This window comes from Camelus bactrianus, chromosome 14, assembly GCF_048773025.1.
Source record: "Camelus bactrianus isolate YW-2024 breed Bactrian camel chromosome 14, ASM4877302v1, whole genome shotgun sequence".
NCBI lineage: Eukaryota > Metazoa > Chordata > Mammalia > Artiodactyla > Camelidae > Camelus > Camelus bactrianus.
Window position 1 is genome coordinate 386,231 of NC_133552.1, and position 19,542 is coordinate 405,772.

Here is a 19,542-nt window from a genome sequence, read left to right on the forward strand (position 1 = left end):
GTCTTGGTGTGGCCACGTGGCGTCCTCCCTATGCAGCAGTTTAAACCAGTGCCCTAGAGCCGCACGTGTCAGATGGGTGAGCTTCAGGGCAGAGTGTGGAGCAGCAACTGCTGTGGGACTCCGCGTGCAAAGTGCGAAGACAAGAAGAGTTAACATTATTACCAAGGGACACACTCCTGCATGTCAACACGGTTAAAGACAGGGTGACACACACAAAAGCCCAGGCGGTGACGAGGTGCCCTCCGGGTGCGGGGAAGGCGACCGCGTGGGGCGGCGTAGGAACGTTGGCCATGTTCTGTTTCCTGAACTGGGCGGCAGCTGCGACCAGACTTAACGTTTACGATATGGAAGCTCTTCCCTGTGTACAAAACATTCCAAAGTAAAAATTTTTCTACGTTGAGGTATTTTTCAAAAAGTAAACTGGCGTGTATTTGAATTTAATCAACTGACGTCCTCAGTGACTGTGCACAGAGGGGTTCTGGTGAGGAAGTACAACCAGACCAAACTGCAGGGGGCTGCAGGCTGGTTCGCACACGGGCCGGAGAGACAGCTGCTGAACTGGGGGTCGGGGGGTGTGGAGCCAGGCAGGGATGGGCGGGGGCAAAGCCAGGGTCCCACGTTTGTCAGTTACAGGGAAGAGAGGTGTGTGGGAGGGACGGAAAAACTGCTTATTAAAAACAGAAGTGCAAGTGTTAGAGGTATGTCCCCAAAAAGATGTGCTCCCAAAGGTGTCCCAGCTGTGCCCCTGACACACAAGTTGCTTCATTAAGGCTGCTGGTTCCTGGAGAAAGTTAGACAGGATCTCTCGTTCGGGCATCACTTGAAATTTTGTTTTTCTACTTGGATCCAGAAGGCTTCGTGGGAGCGCAGCGCTGCCTGTCCCTTGACCAGTTCTTACTTGGCATTTAATGGTCTTTCTGAGCTTTAGTGCCGAGATTCAGCCTACTTTTCCTCCTGTGTGTCTTGGTGGCCAGTGAGGACCCGCAGGAGCAGGGGGTCCCCGTGTCCCTGGAACAAAGCACTGGGCGCCACGAGCACGCGGGAGGGCGGTACGTGCTCCTGACAGTGAAGCTTCAAGTACACATGTGAATAATAAACTTCTAGACGGACTCTTTGGAGACATCTCGGCAACAGTGAAATTGGGACTGTTGTACCAGCGGCGTCCTCTGAATACTAGCTTCCCCGCGCGCGTGGTCAGTCAGTGTCGCCTCGGAGCTGTGGGCTAAGGCACGCGTGTGTTTATTCCCTCTCACGCACAGTACGAGCACCAAGTACGCACGCCCGGGACAGACGGATGGCACCAGGCTCCTGGTGGTCTGCGACGTGGCCCTGGGGAGGTGCGCGGACCTGCGTGAGAAAGACTTCTCCTTGACGGAAGCTCCACCCGGTTATGACAGCGTCCACGGGCTTCCCGGAACAGCCGCCGTCCCCACGGACTTTGAGGTACTTCTGCTGAGAAGCGGAGAGGCTCCTGTTTGTATTAAATACATTTACATTTGAATGAATTCAACATTTTCTAAATTAGCAAACATGAAATTCTGCTTTTATGAAAACGTTTGCCTGTAAAAGGTTTTCCCCCCACCTATTAATTTGTTTGTTCTAGGATGATGAATTTGTTGTGTATAAAACTAACCAGGTGAAAATGAAATATATTGTTAAGTTTTGTATACCTGGAGATGAAGTAAAGGATTTTCATCCGTGTGGTAATACTGAATTAGAAGAATACAGACCTGAGCTTCCGAAGTTTTCAAGGCTTGAAGGTAAGACACTTTTGTTTTATGTGATGTTTACAGAATGCAAACACTGTATTTTCCATGAAATTTGTATTCATGTTTGTTAACTGTATCTATGACCTCTTGCGTGAACACTTCATTTCTTTTTCTATCTTGTAAATATAAAAGCCTAGGCGCTTGAGAGAGGTTAAGTGATCTCAGAACCACGGGCTACTTCATTAACACTTGGCAGCCGAGCCCAGCTGCTTCAGGGCGATCGGCGCTGCCCTGACCAATTTAAGGTGCCAGCGTGCACAGGTGTAGTAATGAGGGTGCGTGACGAGACCGAGGTGCAGCCTTAGAACCAGGAAGCTTGCCCCTCACTAACGAGGCTGCGTAGCCCCGGACGAGCCACATGGCCTGTCTGGGCTCAGCCTCTCTCCTCTGAGAGGGAGACCACCATCTCCATTAAGCGAAGGTGCCCCAAACCTGCCGCGTGGGCTCGGATGTTAGCAGTAGGACACGTGTGGGACAGTCACAGCGTCTCAGAACATCATGAGCCCAAACTAGCAGGATATTAATTGACAGCATTTAAAACACATTAACATAAAAAGAATTTTAAAAATCACACTAACGTTTTAAACCGTGATCAAGTTATTTTTTATCAGAAACGTGTGACCTCACGTACCAGAAGGTGACTCTGACTTTTGCCCTGGGAGTCCCTGAATGAGAGGTCTGGCGACAGTGTGTGTTTGCAGCTCTAAGCATGCCTGCACTTTTGCACTCCTAGTTTGGTCATGGACATTCTCAGTCTGCTGTGTGAGGACGTGGGTTTCCCGGGACTGAGATCCGGGGGCCTCCAGTGGGTCCAACTTCTGTGGCGCGGTGAACGAAGGTGACGGACCAATTCACGGTTACAGGCCAGGGAACTTATTCTTAAGACCTTTGCGTACTTGCTGTATATGTTTAAATGCATGTCTTCCAAGTGTTAGTCTGACTCTGAATTTTTAGGCTGACTCCTGAAAGTCAACAGGTTAAAGAGGCAGTGTCTCTCCTGAAAATGTTGCCCCATTTTCTCTTGTGAGTTCACCTTTCAGAATTGGCTGTTGAAAATCATAAACGCCATTTGTTCATTTTTCCTAAAATGTAACATTTGGAAGGGAAAGGAGTAAAAATCAAGATAAAAATAGACAGTCAGAGGTGGCTTTAAACCCTAACACCCACATTTCCACCGTGCAGATCACCAGTTACCAGACTCCAAGCCCCTTCCCGACGTCCAGGCCGGCCTCCAGGACCCCACGGGGAACGTGGTTCCTCTTGAGGACGTTCACATCAAGGGGAAGATAATAGACTTCGTAGCCCAGGTGTGCGCTCTGTGGCCTGACGGTGCTTAAATTAACCCAGTGTTGTGACTCGTCCGTGCCAACTGGATTACAGTTGCATGAACTAAACCAAACGTGCATTTCTAAAATTCTTTCATCCCTCGAGCACCTACTGCATGCCCGGGACTGTCCTGGGTTGCAGGCCTACCGGCCGCAAGGAACAGCACGAAAGCTCTGCCCTCAGAGAGCCCGACTAGGCAGTGAATGTGGTAAATACGTACAACACGCAGTGCGTTAGATGGTGGCGCTGGTGTGGAAAACCAGAGCAGGAGGGCTTCGAGCTTGTGAACAGGATGGCCAAGGAAGGCCTCACTGAGCACAGACGGGCAGGAGGCAGGGGACTGGGCCGTGTGGACGTCAAAGGGTGGCTCATTCCCAGAGGGGAAACAGCACGTGCAAAGGCCCTCAGACGGGAGTGGGCCTGATGTGGTCAAGGGGCCCCAAGGAGGCCACTGTGGCCAGAGCAGAGCAGGGAGTGTGGTTGGAAAGTGGGTGGGAGAGGCGGAGGGCGGCTCTCATCAGGACTGGACGAGCTGCCCCTAACTCAGTGAACTGGGAGCCTTTGGGAGATGTTTGCCGAGGAGTGGTGTGTGTTCTAAGGGGTCACGCAGGCCACGGTGCTGGGAACAGCCTGAGGAGGGCCGGTTAGGAGACAGAGGTCAGATTCTCTGGGAGCTTGTTAGGACCTGCTCTTGGGAACAACACCTGAAAGAGAGCAAGGGAGGCGGGACCCCGGGGAGAGGTTGGCGGGTGTGACACGGTGGAGTCCTCCGACGGCCCCAGAGGGACATGACATCCCAGAGATGTTCTGAATGGAGGAAGGGGGCCCGGCTCTGTGCCCTGACCCTGGGGACCAGTCACTGACTGTGGCCATCCCTGGGGAAGGCCAGAACCTTGGGCGAGGCCAGGGGTCGAACACAGCATCCGTGCGGGTGACGCTGAGGAAACTGAGTCAAGGACGGCGGCTGGGACAAAAGTGCCTGGGCTGGGGTGGGACGCGGGGCCGTGCCTGACAGGGTGGTGGCCGTCCAGGGGTCTCACTGACGGGCGTGCAACGTCAGGGACTGGGGCCTGAGCACCTGGGAGGATGGAGCGCGTCTGCCTGAGGTGGTGGGTGGCAGGAGGACCGTGGGGTCACCTTTGGCCACGTGATGTAGGTGCCCATGTCCAGATGGAAGATCAAGGGGGCGCCTGCTTATGAGTCTAGATGTCGGAAGAGCTAACTCCCGGTGGGGGTCACCAGCATCAGATGCTGTTTGAAGTCACAAGACCACAGAGATCAGCAAGACGGTGGAGCCAGGGAGCGGGGGCCGAGCCAGCGAGGGGCCCGGGAAGGACCCGCCAGTGACACAGCAGGAGAGTGGGTTTTCCAGAAGGACGAACAAGGAGGAAGGAGCGGTCTGCTCCAGCGAAGCTGCTGGTGGACCCGGCGAAATTTGGGCTGGACGTGGCCATTGGACTCAGCAGTGAGGCCTGGACAGCCACCTTTTGAAGGAGTTGGGGGGAGAGAGCTGAGTTAGAGTGAGTTCCAGAGAAAAGTGGAGGAAGGAACTGGGAGGCAGACAGAGAAAATGACGGAGCTGAGTAGTGGGATCAGAACATCTTCCTTTTACGATGTAAGAGCTCAGCCCGTGTGTGAGCGGGGCTTCCGTCCTCTGGACGTCACTTCCGGCTGGATGCCGGCTGCTACTTCTAATCTGATGAGGCTGTTCCCGCGGGGAGCTCTGCCCCCAGGGAACTCGAGAGTGTGCAGTGAACTTTCCGCGTTGGGGTCGGGTCAGCAGCCTGTGGGCTGGCCTTGAGTGTCCAGGCAGGGCCCGGCAGCAGGGGCCTTGCCCATCATGGCCCACGTTGGATTTGTCGGAATGAGTTTAATGTTTTCAGTTTAAACTAAACTAAACCAGTGGTTCCATTTGAAGGAGAAAGATTAAGACGTCAAAAACATGTGTGGTGCGCTAGTGTCCGTTCTGAGTCCTAGTAAAACTCCTTTATCCTGTTGTCGGAAATGTCTTCCCTTTTGGGTGCCCAGTCACATGACGTGGTGTCAGAGAGCGCAAAGTGGACAGAGAGGCTGACCTCTGGGGACTCGTGTGCGAATCACGTCCATCAACCCTTGTCTCTGCGAATGTCTCTCCACCTGGTCTCACGGAGTATGTGTGCTTTTCCTTCTCCAGGTTGTTGTTTTTCAGACGTACACAAACCACAGTCACGTGCCCATCGAGGCAAAGTACGTTTTTCCCCTGGACGACAAGGCTGCTGTGTGCGGGTTCGAGGCGTTCATCGGCGGGAGGCACGTGGTGGGAGAGGTAAGGGGTCCCACCACTGCTCTGTGGTTTCTGTTTTCTGCTCACCCGAGTTCGCTTCTGCAGATCCGTGGCTGTAGGGTGCGGAACGGCCTCGTCATAAAGCGAGTGTCCTCTGAAGAACCAGGCCCTGCCAGCCTCCACTCGGGGTCCCTCCCTGACGACCTGGCTTCTGCTCCCACTGCCCAGTCTGCGGCGGGCAGCGCCCGGCGGGTCCTCTGCCGATGCACTTCAGAAGCTGGAGAGGCACGTTGGAAAGCTGGCGAAAGCCTGATGCGTTTCTGCAGAAGCTGAGCCTCTGCTCCTGCCGTCAAAGTCAGGCTGAAGTGAAGGCTGTTATGTTATAACCTTTTAAGAAAATTTGTACCAAAAGAAATAAGTTGATTCATTTTTGTTTATGCTAAGATTAGCCCACAGTTGCAACCCTCACATTGTATCAGATTTAAGATAAACTTAATTTATTCTTTTTTTGTTCAGTGTAAAGTCCCAGACTTTCTTCCCGCTATTGACTCTGTGAAAACTTTTAAGGAGAATTCTCTTCCTTTGGCCTTTTCTGATTCAGACTTGTATTAGATAAGTACATCGTTGTGACCACTTTAGATAAGTTTCCATTCGTCTTAGACGCTTAGTTTTCTGTTTTTTAACAGAAAGATTAAGATGTCAGAAATGTGGTTTTAATAAACATTGATGAAATTTTCCTTTTTAAGGTCTGAAATCACGATTCATAGTATGACTGGTGTACATAATCTTTTCCAGGTAAAAGAGAAGGAAACAGCCCACCGAGAGTACCGAGAAGCAGTCAGCCGAGGCGACGGAGCGTACCTGATGGACCAGGATGCACCTGTAGGTCTCCGCCGTCGTCTGTTAGTCCCGTGTACTTCGGAGAAAGGGGGAGAGATGGAAATTGATTTGGGATAAGAAATTCGTCGTCCTAGAAACTGGAATAATTCTTGCTTTTTTAGGCCCTAGAGTTTCACTTGGTGTTAGCGAAGGGAGGTCGGACACATCTGACTTATTTAAATAAAGGAGGAAATGGCGTTAAGATAGCAAATGAGTAAGAGCTATTTCTGTCACTGGGAGCTGAGTTTCCCAGAAGTGACAACAGAAAGGAGCCACTGGGACAGGTGATTTTCATTTTCTGACATTTTCCCTGGAACTAAGCTCACCAAGCTGTTCACCTAAGTGTCACCAGGTTGTGTCTCAGGAGGCATTTCTGCAGGTCCTGAGCTGGTCCAGGCCCTTTCTTTCTGGCTATTTGCTTCGAAAGGACTGGAACGAGGGGCATCTGGAGGGAGGAACACCTGCTGTGTCCACTCGCTTCCCTCCAAACTGCCCCTCCTGTTGCCGTGGCCTCAGAAGCAGGCCGCCAGGGACCCACCGGCCACACCGCACACCTGGGAGCCGGCCTTCGCTTCTGCCATCCCCTCCCCGCCCTCCCGCCTCCAGGTGCTCGTCTGTTTCCTAGCAGACGTCTGCGGAGTCCGCCCGTGTCAGCGCCTTCCCTAACCCGTCACTTACCTGAGGGTCCATGTTTTTCCCACGGTTACGGGGGACGCCGGGGCCGGGCTCATGCGGCCTCATCGCTCTCCGTTCTCCTCCCTCCACACCCAGCCGCCAGAGTGCCCCGACGTCCCCCGGACAGCGCCGTCTGCGGAGGCCCTTGCTCCTCTGGCGGAATGCTCTAACTCTGCTTGCTTGCTCGATTTTTAAAAATTAGCTTTAAAATCTTAGCTTAAGCATTGTCGTGCCTTTCCCCAGGTTGGTGCCTTGCTCTCTGCTCCCACCAACAGTACATGACCCCCTCACAGCCCTCAGTGTGCTCTGTCCGGAGACGGAGGCCGACCTTGCAACCCCGTATGTAAGCGGGGAAGTCACAGGAGAGTTAGATAAAAAGTTCAAGGAGAAACAAAGAAAACTTCAGGGCCAAAACCACGGCTGGAGAGAGTGCCCAGCTCCTGTGGAGAAAAGATTCTGAGGGAGTCAAAGACCCCTGTGTTGGGGTCCCAGTTACCCCAAAGCGCACGCCCCCTCCGTCCTCAGAGCTGGTCACTCTGTGGGACTCAGTTCACTTGGTTGCTTGCAGCTCAGCTTTCTGTCTGACGGGTTCAGGGCAAGTTAGGATTTTGTAGGTTATCTGGGTCGACGTGATGGAAGGGACGTCGTGCACCTTCTAGATCCTACAACAGACCTGCCACCCCACACGCTCAAGGGCGCCTCAGAAGATCCCCCGGCCTTCACACACTTCTCTTAGGGCCGAGTGCTGTTTGTCCCCACCCTGCAAGTGGGTGTCCTTGATGTCAAAAGTAACCATGTACGCCTTAAGTCTGTGTGATAATAATGTTATAGTTAATCTAAAGGCACTAAGTAGAGTGGGGGCTGTGCTTGGTGGGGGGTGGGTCGAGAGATTCTCTGTGTGGGGTCAGAAAAAATCCATCCAGCCCCTCTTTCCCTGACCATGAAGTTGTTTCTTGGTTGCAGTGATTATCCATACCCACAGAAAGAAAACAAAATACCTTTTCTGAAAAATAAAATGATGACTATTCCGTAAGATGAAAGAATTAAGTGAGGGCCAAGCTGGTGAAAACGGCTCTCGGTCTGCAGCCGCCAGTGGAGCCGCTCTGGGTGCTGTGGCCACAGAGGGGCCGTGTGCAGGGGGCAGAGGTGATGCTGGGTGACGCTCTCTGAGGGGTAGGGTCCTGCTGCCAAGGGACCTGCTCTCCTTAAGCCCCCTGTGGACGCCACACTGTCCCCCGCTGGGGACGGGCTCTGGGACTCCCCTGTAGGCTGCTTCCCTTTTCTGAGGAAGGACCAGGCAGGTTGCAATTCCAGGAGGGACTAAGCAGCAGGGAACAGACAGGCTTTTGAGGCACAAGCGAGGTGACATGTTTCTATTTCAGGACGTTTTTACCGTCAGTGTTGGGAACTTGCCCCCCAAGGCTAAGGTCCTTATCAAAATCACCTACATCACAGAGCTCAGCGCCCAGGGGGCCTGCGCAGTCTTCTTCCTTCCCGGCACCGTGGCGCCCTGGCGGCGGGACAGAGCTCTCAATGAAAACACGCAGGTTTGTACACGTAGGGTAAGATGTAAAGCAGCTTTTTTTGTATGAGTTATGCATCGGGAAGAAAAAATTACCTAAATAACCTAATCATTTGGGCATAAAGTCAATTTTAGCGACATTCTCATGTTTAGACACATGTAATGTCTGTGAAATGAAAAGAATAAACACCCTAATGTGCTCAGCGGTTCTGTTTTTATTCTATTCAGTCACTTAAAATTTTGTGTCTGTACCCCATGCTCATTATGGAGTATTTAGATAAACATAAAGAATGCAAAGAAGCCAAAGGGGAAAATTTAAACCATCCTTAATTCTGTCGCCACAGATAGTAGCCCAACCTCTGGGTAACGCTTTGGCGTAAATCCTTCCAGACTATACTCTGTGTCTGTAGAAGTTGTGTGTACACGTGTGTTGTGTGTGCGTGTGTACATGGGCGTGCACATATGTCCGCGTGTGCACTGTGTACTGTGTGTACACATGTGTGCATGTGTATACGTGTTGCACGTCGGTGTGTGTGCATGTGTGCACTTGTGTGCGTGTGTGCACACAGACACGCGTATGGCTGAAATCTCTGTAAAATGGCCACACACCATCCCTGGTGTCAGCTGCGTTTTAAGTTACTGTCCATCCATGAGCAGATGCTCGTGACAAAGTGAGTCCAAAGTGAGACCAGCCGTCCCGTGGCTGTGGCTCTGGTGACATTAACTCAGCCTGGAGTCTCACGGTGACCCTTAGCAGATGCTTATTTGTATATTTTTTTCTTTCAACAGGATGCAGTAGAGAAGATTTGTGTGAAGGAAATAGGAGCAAAGCAAAGGTCAGCACCTAAAATACAAAGCCTGTCAGTTAACCCTTCAACGGACGTTTGCTTTATGCTTTTCATTTCCACTTAAAATTGTATGAAAGACCTACAAGCAGTTGTCTAACATTTAAGACGTTCGGCTAAGCCAGCTTTGTCCTCGTTTCTGGTAGCTTTTCCCTGAGCATGTCCGTCGAGATGCCGTACGTGATTGAGTTCATCTCCAGTGACTCGCACGCGCTGAGACAGAAGGTCAGTGGGTCTTCGCTTCCACGTCTTCAGAACTCCTGCTTCAACGTTCATTCTGTTTTACCAAAGGCACACGGTTTACCAGTTAGATCACGCACGACCGCCTCCAGCAAGTCTCCCTGGCCCCCCCAGACCAGTGTCCAGAGACCATGAACCGCTTTAAATATTTTAGCTCTATTCTGGTGGCTTCCAAAGCTTTAATTTTTTTCCTGCTTGTTCCTGATTCATCTGTTTCAAAACCTAGCACGACAGATGGAAGCAGACCCTCTTACCTCCTCTCACCCACTGTCCACTCCACTCTCCTTTACTCCGAAAGCTGAATTATGTTTTTGGTTAAAATCGATAGTCGTGGGGGGGAGGGTGTAGCTCAAGTGGCGGAGCGCACGCTTAGCTCGCGTGAGGTCCTGGATTCAATCCCCAGCACCTCTACAAATAAATAAGTAAACCTAATGCCCTCCCCCACCAAGGAAAAAGATCAAGAAAATAGTGCTTAAATTATTATGACTATTTACACTGAGCCAAGAAATGTACTAGATGGCATATTTTTTTCTTTTTACTTCTTTATGTAGTTTTTCAAGTTGCCCTTTTCACTTAATTTTCTAGAACTGTTCCTTCTCACTTGCTGTAACGTGTCAGCTGAAACCCTCCATCCATGTTTTTCTCCATCAAATGCTTCAGGTGATCCACTGACCTCCCGCGAGTCCCCGCCCCGCCGCTGCCCTGGCCTCCCTCACTTCTCCCCGAGAGCTTTCCTCTGCAGCCTCCTCTCTCTCGTTCCTCCATTTGGCAGAGCACAAGCTCCGCTAAGGCCCTGGGGCCTGAGAGTGTCCTGGCCCGCGTGCCGCCCGGGCCGCTGGGCGCGGTGACGGATCCCAGGCTGGGCCACCTCTCAGGAGGCTGACATCGCCATCGTCCGGCTCGCAGGGTCTCTGCTGAGCTTGCGCGGTGTTCTTTGTATGAAGCCTGCCGTTTTTAATCCTGCTAGCATTTCAGAACTTCTCTTTGTCCTGGTCTTCTAAAAGTTCGTAATAATGTGGTGTTAACTCATCACACGTAATTTGTGGCCTATAGTTCTGGGGGCTTTTCTTATATTTAAAAAACAAAAGTGTCGCCCTCCCCTTTACCTTCTGCAGTGCCTGTGAACCAGGCGTCTCCGGGCTGAGCCCCTGTTTCCTTGCGTTCCCTCTCCTATTGCCCATTTTACTGTCTTTTTGCTCTACTTTCTGGGTGATTTTCTCGCTTTTAAATCCATTCATTTTGCTGAAACTTTCATCTGAGTTCTCACTTTGTGGGTAAGGCCCTTTTCTGTTCCATACGGACTCCTTCTTAAAGCATCTTTGTGTTTCCTGGATGCGCTGTCCTCTCGCTCTCGACTCTGAAAACATTCTGTTTTCTGTTTCCTGTGCTGCGTCTCCTTTCTTTGAGTTCCTTTTTCTTCTTCTCTGGCATTTTGTTTGTTTGGTCTCGTCCTCACACGTCTGGGTGGCCTCCGTCTGTGTTCATCTTTACTCGAGACACGAGAACCCAGTTAGGTGCCCTGAGGCGAGTGGAGCGAGTGGGCCAAGGCCGTGCCAGCGGCCGCCGGCAGCGGGTGGGGTGAGTCTCGGTGGTGTTCGCCCTTGTGTGGTTCCTCAGGACCACCAGAGGTTCGTAAGTTTCGTAAGGTGTTGCTGGGGAGGGCGACTAAGGTCCCATGTTTAGGGTGCCAAGTTTCACTTCATTCTTTTGTGCTTCATTATTCGGAGGAGACCTGAGTCTGGATTCGGTTTGATTGAATTTCTCTAAGTGATAAATCCTTGGTTTCCCTCAGTGAGAGAACCGGATGCTAGCTGCTTGCTGTGCAGGACGGGGAGAGGACCTGGCTCTGACAGCCTGGTGCGTAACCTGTTCACTGGCGCTGCTGGTTTGCAGCACCCAGCGCCTCTCCTGGTGACTTCCCGGGTTGCTGCCGACCAGTGAGCCCACTGCGTCCACACACACACACACACCCCCCAGGACTCAGGTGGCAGCTGCCCCTGCTCTGGCTGAGTCACTTACACACCTCTGTCCACTTTCCATCTTCCTAAAATTTGTTGACATCTCTCATCTGCTTTTGTCTTTGTTCCTGTTCTCAGTGTCTTTATGGTTCATACCCTTTTCATTGCTTCCCTTTTATCGCAGGGAGTTTTAGGATTTTGCTGGGGAATGGAGATAAACACACGTAAATAATCCATCCTGAGCAAGAAGCCGTCTGCATCAGACAGCTTTTGCTGTATAACAAGCAGTCTGAACACATTGTGGTTTAAAACGAGCATGTGTTGTTTCTCACAGCTTTGTGGGCTGGCTGGGCAGTTCTTCTGGGCGAGGAACCTGTCACATCACTTTCATCGTTTGAAGATTCTCATCTATTTTTTTCAAAAGTTGTTTTATATTTATGAAAATATAGTTTAAAAATAAAGTATAATTTGGGGAAGAGGGTATATAGCTCAGTGGCAGAGCACATGCTGAGCATGCCTGAGGTCATGGGTTCCACCTCCCGTACCTCTGTCAGATAAAAGGATAATAATAATAAATAAGTAACCCTAATTACCTCTCCCCACCCCCAATTTTTTTGAAGGTATAATTCTAATATTCCTGGTGAATTTTCTGCTTTGCTATTCTCTGTCATGACTGGTGTGCTTTCCACTGAATCCAGGTGACAGAATACACAGACCTACCAGTGCTGCATCCAGGGTTTGAGACTCTCCCGAATTACCTAAACCTTAGAATTTCAGGAGGGTAACTGATACGGTAATGGTCACACTTGTAAACCCTACAGTTCAGAATTTCGGAGTGTGTTACTAGCCTGCTGGTTCTAAATGGAGTCCTGTCAGTCGTGCGGGGTTTGCTCTGTGACAAAGTGGGGTTGCTCCATTATTCACTTGGTCATCCTGGTTGCTTGTTTTGCAGAGTACAGACTGCAAGGCTGTGATTAGCACCATGGAAGGCAGCTCCTTAGACAGCAGTGGGTTTTCTCTCCACATCGGCTTGTCTGATGCGTATCTCCCAAGAATGTGGGTCGAAAAACATCCGGAGAAAGAAAGCGAGGTATAGTCCTCCTTACTTCCAAGTGGGAGACGCTGACCACTAGAAATGGTAACAGCAGGAAAGCTGGAAAAGTTATAAGTATGTACAAATTAAACACTCCTGAAAAACCAGTGAGTCAGAGAATAAATCACATGGGAAATAAAAAATTCTCAAAACAACTCGAAGTGGACATGCAGCAAAAGCAGTTCTAAGAAGGAAGTTCACAGCAAGAAACACCTGCATCGGAAAAGTGGGACAACTGCAGAGTGACGCGCCACCGCTGAGTGCGGCGTGTGAAAAGCATGGCGGGTCGGTGGGCCCATGAAGTGCCGGGAGCAGCGTGTCGTGGCTCACCTGGTCTGTGACCTTCTCGCTCACTGGGTTTTCTCTCAGTGGCTTGCACACAGCGCCTGTGTCGCTGCGTTTATGCCTCTGTCGTCTTTGGGGCTTACAGGGTTTTTGCCAACCACCCCCACGACAAGTGGCGCATCTGCCCTGGAGCTGAGACCTAGCGAGGCACGGTGGGATGGAGCTGCGGGGCCCGGCAGGGTCAGCGGGCTATGCTTAGGTCTTTGTCATTCTATCCCAACTGCGTGTCCGTCATTTAGAAAGATCTGGGGGTGGGTTTTTGGGTTGAAATTCTGTGGTCTCGTGGCACATACAGCAGTACCAGTGTAAACAACCAGCCCAGTTTACCTGATGAGCAGCACCCGGCGAGCCGCTGTTTCTCCTTGCAGGCCTGCATGCTTGTCTTTCAGCCAGACCTCAGCCTCGCCCTCGCTGAGCGAGCTGGGACGAGTGAAGTGATCATTTGCCTCGATTGCTCCAATTCCATGGAGGGCACGACGTTCTTGCAGGCCAAGCAGATTGCCCTGCATGCACTGTCCTTGGTGGATGAGAAGCAGAAGATAAACGTCGTGAGGTTTGGCACAGGTGAGTGCTCTCTGGGTCCCTCCGCAGCGTACTGCCCCCTAAACGTCAGCGCCGCAGGGATGAAGCAGATGACGGCTGGCGGACGGACCTGCGCAGGGACACACAGTGCAGCACGGCGTCACGAGCAAGGACTCCGGCGCCAGGTCCCCGGTTCCAGTCCCACCTCTGCGCTAATTAGCCCTTGGTGTGGCCTTGGGCAAGTCACCTGAACTTCCTGTGCCTCGGTTTCCTTGTCTGTAATGTGGGAGTAATAGTCCCCACCTCAGGGAGCTGTTGTGAGCACTGAGCTAGGGTATAAAGGACTCGAAACGGCGCCTATTGAGTGGTAGGTGCGGCATAAGTACCCCTGTCATCAGTGTTACCAGCTGACCCAAATGCAAGGCCTTGGTCTGAGGGTCCCAGGGAGGAGGACGGGACGCTTGAAGTCCGCACACCAGTAGGAGATCTGTAAGGAATGGTCTCAGGAAGCATCAGATCAGCCCTATTAAAAGATGCCGTCCTCCAGGGGGGGTGGGGACCGGGGACACGTCAGCCACCAGAAGAAGGCACTTCGGGGAGGAGAGAAGCAGCAGAGTGGAGCGAGGGGACACTCGGTCCTGCCTGCTGATCCCAATCTTCCAGCCGCTCATCAGAAGGCCCCGCTCCTTTACGAAGGAGCCGGGGTCGCCACTGCTGGGGACGGGGGTCAAACATAGCGGGGTGCAGGGCAGGGAGGGACAGCGCGCCCCTGCAGAGGCCTGCTGCCTGGGCCCCACGTCCTGCATCTCTCTCTGCGGACCATCTGCTCCAGAACAGGCGTCTACACACCTGACTTGACTCAGAGCATTTGGCTCAGTAAAGTGCCTAGCTTGAAGGCACTAGAATTTATTATTTAAAGGAATCCTGCCATGAATTTTTGCATGTTAAAACTATCAAACATTATTGTTTGTTAACAGTCAAAAAAGTGAATATTTAATGACAACACCTCTTGCCAATCTTATTACACAGGTTACAAGGAGCTGTTTTCATACCCGAGGCACATCGCAGGCAGTGACACGCCCACAGAGTTCATCATGGTGAGCACACAAAGCGCCCCTCGTCCCCTGAGCCTTCTGCCGAGTGTTGGTTCCCTCCAGGACTTACTCCCAGTGAGACGGCCACTGGAACCCCGGCCCTTCAGTGTTTGTGCGCTAATGGGCTCTTTTAGTTCATTGATAAAAGTGGTATGAACGCATTTAAAAAATGAGAAATCGTAAAAGGTAGAAAGAAGAAAGTCACAATTCCACCACCCAAACACAGCACTGACAGCTTGGGAGTGTTTTTTGCTGTCCCCTTTTTTTTCTTTTTTTTTTTTTTAATTGAGCGAGCTAGGAATGCCCAGTCACCACCTCAGTCTAGGCTGGCAATCCCAAGGGATGTTTTGATGTAATTTTCTTTGAAAACCATTAAAAAAAAAAGTGCCAAGTGATAATATTGTATTTACTGTGTGACATGAAATAAAACTAAAAGGATATATGTGTAATTGGTCCACAAATGAATAATTAGGAAAAAAATTTTCAGTGATGATGTCTCTACATTAAGAGATGTGTTTCAGTAAATGATTACCGTCACTGGTGAATGCACCCAAAAAGGAGTAAATAGTCTTTCACTTCATTTCCTCCAGGCTGCTGCAGCCACCATGGGAAACACGGATTTCTGGAAACTGCTCCGGTATTTGGCCTTGCTGTCCCCTGCTCAGGGGTTACGGAGCATCCTCCTCATTTCCGACGGGCACGTCCAGAACGAGAGCCTGACACTGCAGCTCGTGCAGAGAAACGTCCAGCACACCAGGCTGTTCTCCTGCGGCGTTGGGTGAGTGAGGGGCTCAGGCACATGGAGACCGTGGGAAAAAGGCCGGGAGGTTTTCTGTTGGCCTGACGGGTTCTGGGGACGTTTTCAAGTCCGTGTTGAGGTGCAGGCTCTGGGCAGCCACCCGCGTCTCAGAACCTGAAGTGGCTGCTTATTAGCTGGGACCTCGGAAGGTTTCTTAACCTCCCTCTGTGAAACGAAGGGGATAATGAAAAGGCCGGGGCTTTAGTAGGTTTGCCCTGAGAATGAAATGAACTCACGTTTACAGAAGGCGCTTAGAGCAGCCGGCACAGGGCAAGCACCCAGTCAACACTGGATATTATTTCATGGAACAACCCCAAATTCCAACTTACCCTCTGAAGCCTAAAGATCTGGCCGGGCTGGGCCCACACACCGTGGCTGACTGTGCCCTGGGCTGAGGACTGTCCCTGGCTTGGCCCCGCTCCAGCCCAGGCTGCTTTGTTCTATCCCGACCCCAGCCCTTCTGACTGCTGTGAGCGTTTGTTTTCTAACCCTGTGATGTATGGAAAAGCTAAAACCCCATGATTGTTGGAGGTAACTCCCTCCCCAACTGTAGTTAGCTTTTTTGGATTGATCTGAGGATTATGATGAAAATATACGGAAAACAGCAACAGAGGGGCCAAAGCAGGCCTGTCCCTCCCCGGTGCGGCCGCCATCCTGGCAGGTGGTCCCCAGGCCCCCTGTTTGAGGCGGTGCCAAGCAGGACCCTCCATCCTCCAATGGCAGGGGATGAGGAGGGGGTTCCACCTCTGGGTGGGCCTCACTCTGAGCTCCAGGAGCTGCCCCCGACTGCCACCTGCCTGGCGGGCTCTCTTCTGTCTGCCCCTCCTCAGTCCTGGCTCTGGGTCCCCTTCCTGTCATCTGAGGCCTAACAGGGCAGCCAGGCCAACCAGCAGGTTTGTCCAGCCCACAGTGGACTCCCATCAGGAAGGTTCCAGCAGAAGTTACCCGGCTGACTGGCAGCACTGGACACAGGTGCCCAAATCTGACCCCTCACCTCAGATCCGACCCTCAGCTCAGGTCCGACCCTCAGCTCAGGTCCGACCCTCAGCTCAGCTCCAACCCCTCACCTATGATCCGACCCCTCACCTCAGGTCCGACCCCTCACCTCAAGTCCGACCCCTCCTCTCAGCTCAGATCCGACCCCTCCTCTCAGCTCAGGTCGGACCCCTCAGTGCAGATCAGGCCCCTCGGTCTCAGGAGGCACTGGCCTCTATGGGTCCTCTTCGAGGACAGACACTGCTCTGTGACCGACCAGGGGGTCATGGGGACGTGTGCTTTCCTAAGTGCCAGGAAGTGGATGAAAAGGAGCAGATGGGGTGACAGTGGAGGGAGGGTGTGAGCCTCCTCGGGGAGGTGACTTTGTGCTTAGACACCCCCACCCTGAGGACACTGGAATTGTTACCGATGTTCCGTCCAGTTTTTAGTACCTTTCTCCATGTTTCAGCCTCATTTTACGTGTACTCGTTTGTGTCACAAACTCTAGCAACGTTTGTGAGTTCTTCAGGAGTAGAAACTGTCCTGCCTGTTTAACAAGCTGTCCGCTTAGGTCCACACAGCAGCCTCCCTAACCTACAAAATCTGCAAATACAAATAAACTCCTGCTTAAGGGTTATCTCATGGTATTGTAATCACTGCCAATTAATTTTGACAACTGAAGAGAAATTCAACTTTATCAATAGGCTCAAATATATTTCCAAAATCACTTTCTTGAGCTCTTTTTCTGAAAAATTATCCATCATTTCTCTAAAATTTCAAGAGGAACCTCTCTAAGAAAGTCATTCTTGATTAGTTGTAGAATCATTATCAAGAGAAATTCAGTAGGACGTTGTTGTTGAAATACCAAAGGTTGTCTTTGCTGGAATGAAAGTTACTTCTCACATCTTTGATCTATAAATGTGGATCACATTTTAAGATGCAGACTGTATGAGCTATCTTGCCAGTCTTGACTTTGGGGATCAGATTCGGGTAGCTTTATATGCATTGGTTGGTATCCTTATCAGCACTCTGATGCCTTTTGGGGATTTCTCAGAATCATCTACTCCCTCCTTTGGTAAATCAGAAGGCAAGAATTTCTGCTTTTGTCTACTATGAAGGAGACACAAGTCCTCTGATATATGGGCACTTAGAGTACCCAAAGCTTCAGATGCTTCATAAGTTTTATATCTAACCTCAGCTACAGAGCAGTAAGCCTTCTGCATGTGATGTCTCTTCCATTGAGTTTTAAGCTGTGTCAACATTAACTGTATGTACTTCAAAATGTTTCTAAAATTTCTTTAAAACTGAAACGTGAAATGTTATCAGTTCTACAGCAAATCGTCATATCTTAAGGACTTTGTCCCAACATGGTGCTGGAGTATTTGAATATTTTAACTCAAAATCCAAACATAGTTGGAAAAAACAGGTATGTTTCTCAAACATCTAATTTCTAGTCTTATGTCTAAACATGGAAACATTATCTTCTTAGAAATCTAGTGACAGTAATTTCTGTGTTTTCATTAATGGAAAAGGGAGCTAGAAAGAGGCAAAAGCTCCCTAAAGCATATGTCCCTGCCCTCAGTCACTGCCAGGCTCGCATTTAGCAGGAACACAGGATATACCTCATTGGCGTATTCTCCTAGCTAATAGTTTGATTTCTGCTTTATAAAATGCCATGGGTTAATTTTTCTAAAGTGAAGCATTACACACATTTTGCTATGATTAATTTTTATTGTGGCAAAGTATACAAAAAATTTACCATTTTAATCATACAATTCAGTGTCATTAAGTTCACTCACAATATCCACCACCACGCATCCATCCCGAGAACTTTTCCGTCTTCCCAAACAGAAACTCTGTCCCCAAGTAAACAGTGACCTCCACCCAGCCCCAGGCACCCACACTTCTACTTCCTGTCTCTGTGAATTTGACTACTCTAGGGATCTCATCGAAGTGGAATCCTACAATATTTGTTCTTTTGTGCCTGGCTTATTTTATTTGGCATAGTGTTTTTAAGGTCCATCCATGTTGTAGCATGTGTAGAATTTTCTTCCTTTTTTAAGGTGTAATCATATTCCATTGTGTATATAGACTGCATTTTGTTTATCCACTTATTTGTTGATAGACATTGGGGTTGTTTCCACCTTTTGACTATTGTGAGTTATGCTGATATGATTATTGGCATACAAGCATAAGTTTGAGACTCCAATTTCAGTTCTTTTAGATATTTACCCAGAAGTGGAATTGCTGGATCACATAGTAATTCTTTTTTTTAAGAACGTTTTTTTAAGAACTACCATACTGTTGTTCACTGTGGTTGCACCATTGTACATTCCTGCCAGCAGTGTGCGGGGGCTCCACTTTTTCCCACATCTTCACCAACACTTATTTTCCGTTTTTTTGTTTTTACGTAGCCATCCTAGTGGGTGTGAGGTTGTATCTAATAAAGGTTTAGATCTGCATTTCCCTAATAACTAATGATGTTGAACATCTTTTTATGTGCTCATTAGCCATTTGTGTATCTTCTTTGAAGAAATGGCTATTCAAGTCCTTTGTGGTGTTAATTTTTATAACTGGAATCTACTCCATGCCAAAGCTGTATATTAGTTATTAACTAATAGAATAATTTTAGGATGTTTTGTGAATTTAAATTACGTGCTAGTGCTGTTATTAAAAATTCTACATAAAATCTTTTTGGAAGAGTACCCTGTAGCAGGAAGGAGGCAAAAAAAAAAAAAAAAAAAAAAGCTACAAATCCCAAAGGAGAGAATATAAAATTATTTTAAGTGTTGAGTAACCATTTCTGGATATAACTTTGAAAGAGGAATAATTCCTCTCTCACACATGCAGATAGAAGACCAGATGACTCGGATGCGTTCTCCGAGTTGCCACTCAGTCTCGGTCAGATGGCAGCAGCTGAGCACAGACGCCCCCGAGCCCCTGCAGGCCCCCGCCCAGGTGCAGTCCTTGTTCCACAGTGACCGGCTCCTCGTCTACGGGCTTATTCCTCATTGCACGCAGGTAAGGAGCACACAGCTGATTAACTGGGGGAAGAGCAATGTATTTTGCTCATAATTTTCTTTTTCTTTTTTTCTTCCCTTTCCTTCATCCTCAAATTCTCATTAATATGCTGGCAAATTTTCTCCTGGGAGCACAATGGCTGGTTAACCGAGGGCACCAGAGAGCCTTTTAATTCTCATGAAAACCACTGAGAGAATCACTGCCGAGCTAGCCAAG

The 19,542-nt window shown here is 49.9% G+C and overlaps 1 protein-coding gene across 8 annotated transcripts in view; it reads left to right on the forward strand.

Moving 5' to 3' along the window:
- Positions 1-19,542, forward strand: part of PARP4 (poly(ADP-ribose) polymerase family member 4) — a 58,134-nt gene that overhangs the window by 25,320 nt on the left and 13,272 nt on the right. For 7 of the 8 annotated variants that reach the window (XR_012511579.1, XM_074377848.1, XM_074377849.1 and 4 more), the window contains 14 exons: positions 1,260-1,443; positions 1,604-1,760; positions 2,952-3,076; positions 5,269-5,400; positions 6,154-6,240; positions 8,295-8,459; positions 9,224-9,270; positions 9,426-9,504; positions 12,430-12,567; positions 13,284-13,479; positions 14,467-14,534; positions 15,122-15,309; positions 17,632-17,731; positions 19,156-19,326. Coding sequence is in view for 7 of the 8 variants with exons in the window: in XM_074377848.1 (XP_074233949.1) it covers positions 1,260-1,443; positions 1,604-1,760; positions 2,952-3,076; positions 5,269-5,400; positions 6,154-6,240; positions 8,295-8,459; positions 9,224-9,270; positions 9,426-9,504; positions 12,430-12,567; positions 13,284-13,479; positions 14,467-14,534; positions 15,122-15,309; positions 17,632-17,731; positions 19,156-19,326 (1,837 nt within the window). In the remaining variant the exon portion in view is untranslated. Of the gene's footprint in view, positions 1-1,259; positions 1,444-1,603; positions 1,761-2,951; positions 3,077-5,268; positions 5,401-6,153; positions 6,241-8,294; positions 8,460-9,223; positions 9,271-9,425; positions 9,505-12,429; positions 12,568-13,283; positions 13,480-14,466; positions 14,535-15,121; positions 15,310-17,631; positions 17,732-19,155; positions 19,327-19,542 lie in introns of those variants that run through there. The other variant, XM_074377851.1, reaches the window with a different exon arrangement.